Genomic DNA, 5,545 nt, shown 5'->3' with positions numbered 1-5,545 from the left:
AAGAAATCAATATTATGTGGAAGGCTGAGGCAGGAGAACCTCTGGAACCTTGTAGTTAGTAGTTGTATTCGGATTATATATATATATACACATATAGATATATACACACATATATATATATATACATATATATATGGTTCATGAAAGAAGAAACTCAAATGACCTGTAATTATATTAAATATTGTTCATCTTCAATTTATAAAACCATTAACATTTTTGCTTACCAATTAGCAAAGATTTTAAAATTTTTTGGTGAAATGGACATTTTTATTTTGTGGTACATATTTGAAAATGTCCAGCAGATGGGAGAACAGATCAGTTATTACCTTTAAAACTATTTTTTAGGCCCAGGCACAGTGGCTCATCCTGTAATCCTAGTATCTTTGGGAGACCAAGGCAGAAGGATTGCTTAAATCCAGGAGTGCAAGACCAGCTTGGGTGACATGGTAAAGCCCATCTCTACTGAAAATACAAAAATTAGTCCAGAATGGTGGCCTGAACCTGTAGTCCCAGCTATGTGGAAGGCTGAGGCAGGAGAACCTCTGGAACCTGGGAGGTAGAGGTTGCAGTCGGCTGAGGTCATTGCCACTGCATTCCAGGCTGGGTGACAGAGCAAGACTCTGTCTTAGAAACAAAAAAAACCACTATTACAAAAAAACAATTTAGCAACCAGTATTTTGGCCTTCAAAATACTTGACTTGGCTGTTCTATTCTGTAATCTGTCGGAAAGAAACAAGAAATCCAGGCAGGGCACGGTGGCTCATGTCTGTAATCATAACATTTTGGGAGGCTGAGGTGGGTGGATCACTTGAGCCTAGGAGCTCAAGACCATCCTGGGCAGTACGGATAAACCCTGTGTCTGCAAAAAATAAAAAAATTAGCTGGGTGTGGTGGGGTGTGCCTGTGGGATATGAGGATCACCTGAGCCTGCGGAGGTCAAGGTTGCAGTGAGCAGTGATTGTGCCTGTGTATTCCAGCCTGGGCAACAGAGTGAAACAACCTCTCAAAAAAGAAAAAAACAAATCCCCAAAAAGACCAATGAAAAGAAGATGATCAAATTGTGATATGTCTATATATGATTTTCTGCAGTCATTCAAAATGATTTTCAATAATTTGGGGGATATGCCCAATATATATTAACTAAACAAACAAAAACCCACCCAGAATATGAAACCATTATACAGTGTGTGATTGCAGTCATATGCAAAGGACTGGCAAGAGATACTCTTTTTTTATTTTTATTTTTTGAGATGGAGTCTGACTCTGTCTCCCAGGGTGGAGTACAGTGGCATGATCTTGGCTCACTGCAACCTCCGCCTCCCAGATTCAAGCAATTCTCCTGCCTCAGCCTCCTGAGTAGCTGGGACTGCAGGTGCCTGCCACCATGCCTGACTAATTTTTGTATTTTTAGTAGAGATGAGGTTTCACCATATTGGCCAGGCTGGTCTCAAACTCCTGACCTCAAGTGATCCACCCACCTCGGCATCCTAAAGTGCTGGGATTCCAGGAGTGAGCCACTGTGCCTGGCTGGTTTCTTTTTCATAAGGGGAGAATTATTTTGTCTTAAATAATTGGAAGTGAAAACCTCAGATGTTTCTTTCTTTACTGGACCCAGTGGCTTTTTTTTGGAGATGGAGTTTTGCTCTTGTTTTCCAGGCTGGAGTGCAATGACATGATCTTGGCTCACTGCAACCTCCACCTCCCAGGTTCAAGCGATTCTCCTCCCTCAACTTCTTGAGTAATTGGGATGACAGGTGTGTGCCACCACACCCGGCTGATTTTGTATTTTTAGTAGAGATGGAGTTTCTCCACGTTGGTCAGGCTGGTCTCGAACTGCCGACCTCAGGTGATCTGCCCACCTTGGCGTCCCAAAATGCTGGGATTATAGGCGTCAGCCACGACGCCTGGCCCCCAGTGGAAAATTTATCAGGATATTTTGTAGAGCAGTCTGCCTTTTAATATGCCACTTTACTTAGTTTATTTACTCCACTAAAATACACCTGACTTCTCACCTGGAACATTCTCCAGCATTATTTGTCGGTCCCAGAGAACATTAGTAAAAAAAGTAGATGAGGGATTACTTAATGGTGAAAGAATTTCCGGGAGGGGAAGCAGTTGGGGGAAGGGTGAAGGAATTGAAACTACTAGGGAAAGTAGCCTGTGATGAAGCCCAAGTGAGGTGTGAAGTAAGCTGATGAACTGTAAAGATTGTCGGGAGAGTTAAAGGTTATGATGAGACTGAATAAAAGGTATTGTAGGAGGCAGGTAGAATGAATAGGAAGTTGTAGTTAGAGGGATTTTGGAGTTCAAGATCTAGGAAGAGGAACAAATGTAAGTATCAAGGAAATTTAAGGAGTTGTACTACATAGGTTTTCAGATAACTACATTGAAAAATTGAGATCAAAATGTTAGAATGATGCACAGCATGGATGTTAAAATCACTCAAATTTTAATTCCTAGCAACTAATCATAGCATTTTTGGAATCTGCTGTACCTTTATCATAGTAGGTTTATCTCATGCTCTGAATGTTCCCCTTCCCTCACATTTCCCTAAAACTTGTCTAGCACTAGATGTGCAATTTAGTATGAATTTTCTAGCTTAACAACTTTTAGGAATCTTATAGTCAAGATAATACATTTTAGGGTACATTCTTTGGTCACATAACTCATCAGTAGCAGAGTCAGAGCTAGAAACCTTACTTTCCCATTTTTGGTTTATTCTAGTTGTCATCTGTTACTTAAAAAGCAGCAGGAACTCTTCTTTCAAACTAATTAGGAACCTCTTAAAATATCATGGAGAGGCAATATGCAGTCTTAAAATGGTTTTGGAAGCCTAAGTGAAGCAGTGTCAAAACTGTCTATTTTCAGACCATATTCTGCAGGTAGTCAACACTAATCAGGTACTGAGTGTCAATTACTGAGGTGTTCCATCTATTAAAAACAAGCATTTAGGGAACCCTCAAAATAGTGCTTGTCATACCTTACTGTCCACATATATAATCTGGGGATCTTGTTAAAATGCTAGCTCTGATATAGTAGGTCTAGAATACTTCTGAAGATTGTACATTTCTGACAAGCTCCTCGATAGTGCTTGTCCTTTTGGTTTAAAGACCACACTTTGAATAGAAGGGCCCTAAAGGATTTCTGTGGTACATAGTTTGAAAATGTCTTTTAAAATATGAAGATGGGCACAGTGGCTCATGCCTATAATCGCAGCACTTTGGAAGACTGAGAAGGGTGGATTGCTTAAGTCAGGAGTTCAAGACCAGCCTGGGCAACATGGTGAAAACCCATCTCTACAAAATATGCAAAAGAATTAGCTGGCCACTGTGGTGGGGGCTTGTAGTCCTACCTACTCAGGAGGCTGAGGCATGAGAACTGCTAGAACGTGGGAGGCAGAAGTTGCAGTGAGCTGAGATCATACCACTGCACTCCAGCCTCGGCGATGGAGTGAGACTCTGTCTCAAAAAAAAAAAAGATGGCTATGTGAGGAGAGAGAGATGTTAATTAGTTTGACTGTAGTAAGTTTTTTCACTATGTATGTGAAAATATGCTATACAGTTTTTATTAAAAAGAAATCATTGCCTTCGGGCAACCCTTCAGTCAATCTCTAGATGAACTTAAGGGGTTATGTAGGCTTATGTATTTGATAAGGCTGACCAAAAATTATAAAGCTTTTTTTGAGCTCCTAAAATCTTAGAAGCTTTCATCCTCTTGCTGTTTTTTCTTAAATTCAAAGGGCATTTATTATTTTTCTCTCCTTTGCTTAAGTAATCTTCCCACCTTATTCTCCCAAAGTGCTGCACTTGCAAGCATGAGCTACAGCACTCAGCATCTGTTAGCTGAATCTGTTAGATTTTATTTTGTTCAGGCCTATTCTGAAATTCCTAGTAGTATGGATTAGTACTGTGTAGTGATTTGGAGGTAGTACATACAATAACCTTAACTGAGACATCTGCAGATTGGCTACTTATGTCCTTATTTCTAATCCATGACTAGAACCCCTCTGGGAGGAAAAAGAATCAACTGTATTTAGCCAACAGTAGCAGTAGCTTTCAGTCCGATATTTCCTGTTAGTGTTCTTCCTTCCTTTCTGTCCCTCCAGTTGATGTTACTGCTTTGAGTGGGGATATCAGGGCCTAGTCCCTGGGAAATACACGCACTTTGTTCTCTAGTGTGGGAGAATCAGCCCTGCCTCAAACTTGAATATTAATAGCCAATGGAAACCAAGAAACAATAATGGTAAAGTTATCTGTGCTTGTGATAAAGTAGTGCCCTTTAAAAGGATTTTGAGAACTTGACTTTATTCCTGTTTATATAGGGCTTCCTGAAGGCTTATTTGAAATATGAACCAGCATATCTAATAGTTCTCAACGGCTGCAAGTGTTTCTATGCCCTTGGACAACCCTTCACTCTATCTCTAGGTGAACTTTGGGGGTTATGTAAGACTCTACCCAGAGGCTCTTTATGTATTTAATAAGGCTGACCAAAATTTAAAAAGCTTTTTTTAAGCTCCTAAAATCTTAGAAGTTTTCATTCTCTTGCTGTTTTTTTCTTAAATTCAAAGGGTATTTATTATTTTTCTCTCCCCCTTCCTTTTCCTGTCATCTTACCCAGAGTGAGCACAAATGGATCAGATGACCCTGAAGATGCAGGATCTGGTGAAAATAGGAGAGCCAGTGGGAATAATTCTCCATCACTCTCAAATGGCGGTTTTAAACCTTCTAGACCTCCAAGACCTTCACGACCACCACCGCCCACCCCACGTAGACCAGGTTTGTATTCCAGCTGTCAGTACTCTAATAAATAATGTTCTGGTTGGCAATTCATCCTTAGGTAAGTTTCAGGAAATTCTTTTAGGTGAGTTTTCTGTGTGTATTTTTGCATTTAAGATTTTGGCAAAGAATGATCTTTCTGTAGGTAACCAAAAGTGCCTTTTTCCTAAGTTTCAGTTCAGAGTGACGTTACTGAGGCAGTGCTCTATTGAGAATGAAAATGACATGTGCATAATATAAAATATAGGCAATACAGATAACATTGCAATAACATTTCTTACATGGTTTGTAACTATAACATAAACGTATTCAGTAGTCAAGGATTTGGTTGCTTAACCTGAGTATATTCTTTTTTTTTTTTTTTTTTTTTTTTTTTGAGGTGGAGTTTCACTCTTGTTACCCAGGCTGGAGTGCAATGGCGCGATCTCGGCTTACCGCAACCTTCGCCTCCTGGGTTCAGGCAATTCTCCTGCCTCAGCCTCCTGAGTAGCTGGGATTACAGGCACGCACCACCATGCCCAGCTAATGTTTTGTATTTTTAGTAGAGACCGGGTTTCACCATGTTGACCAGGATGGTCTCAATCTCTTGACCTCGTGATCCACCCGCCTCGGCCTCCCAAAGTGCTGGGATTACAGGCTTGAGCCACCGCGCCCGGCCTAACCTGAGTATATTCTTTAAAAAGTTAGTAAATGACAAATAACCCAACAATGCTAAATGATTCCGATTTTAAATAAAAAATTACACAACAAACAAGCTTTTTTTGTTTGTT

The 5,545-nt window shown here is 40.2% G+C and overlaps 1 protein-coding gene across 3 annotated transcripts in view; it reads left to right on the top strand.

Moving 5' to 3' along the window:
• Nucleotides 1-5,545, top strand: part of ITCH (itchy E3 ubiquitin protein ligase) — a 145,705-nt gene that overhangs the window by 72,125 nt on the left and 68,035 nt on the right. For all 3 annotated transcript variants that reach the window (XM_032295201.1, XM_032295203.1, XM_032295202.1), the window contains one exon: nucleotides 4,618-4,775. In XM_032295201.1, the coding sequence (XP_032151092.1) occupies nucleotides 4,618-4,775 (158 nt within the window). The remainder of the gene's footprint in view (nucleotides 1-4,617; nucleotides 4,776-5,545) is intronic.

This window comes from Sapajus apella, unplaced genomic scaffold, assembly GCF_009761245.1.
Source record: "Sapajus apella isolate SASKATOON/1434 unplaced genomic scaffold, GSC_monkey_1.0 scaffold33, whole genome shotgun sequence".
NCBI lineage: Eukaryota > Metazoa > Chordata > Mammalia > Primates > Cebidae > Sapajus > Sapajus apella.
The sequence above is the reverse complement of the archived record's forward strand: the minus strand, read 5'-3'. Positions and strand labels throughout refer to the sequence as shown.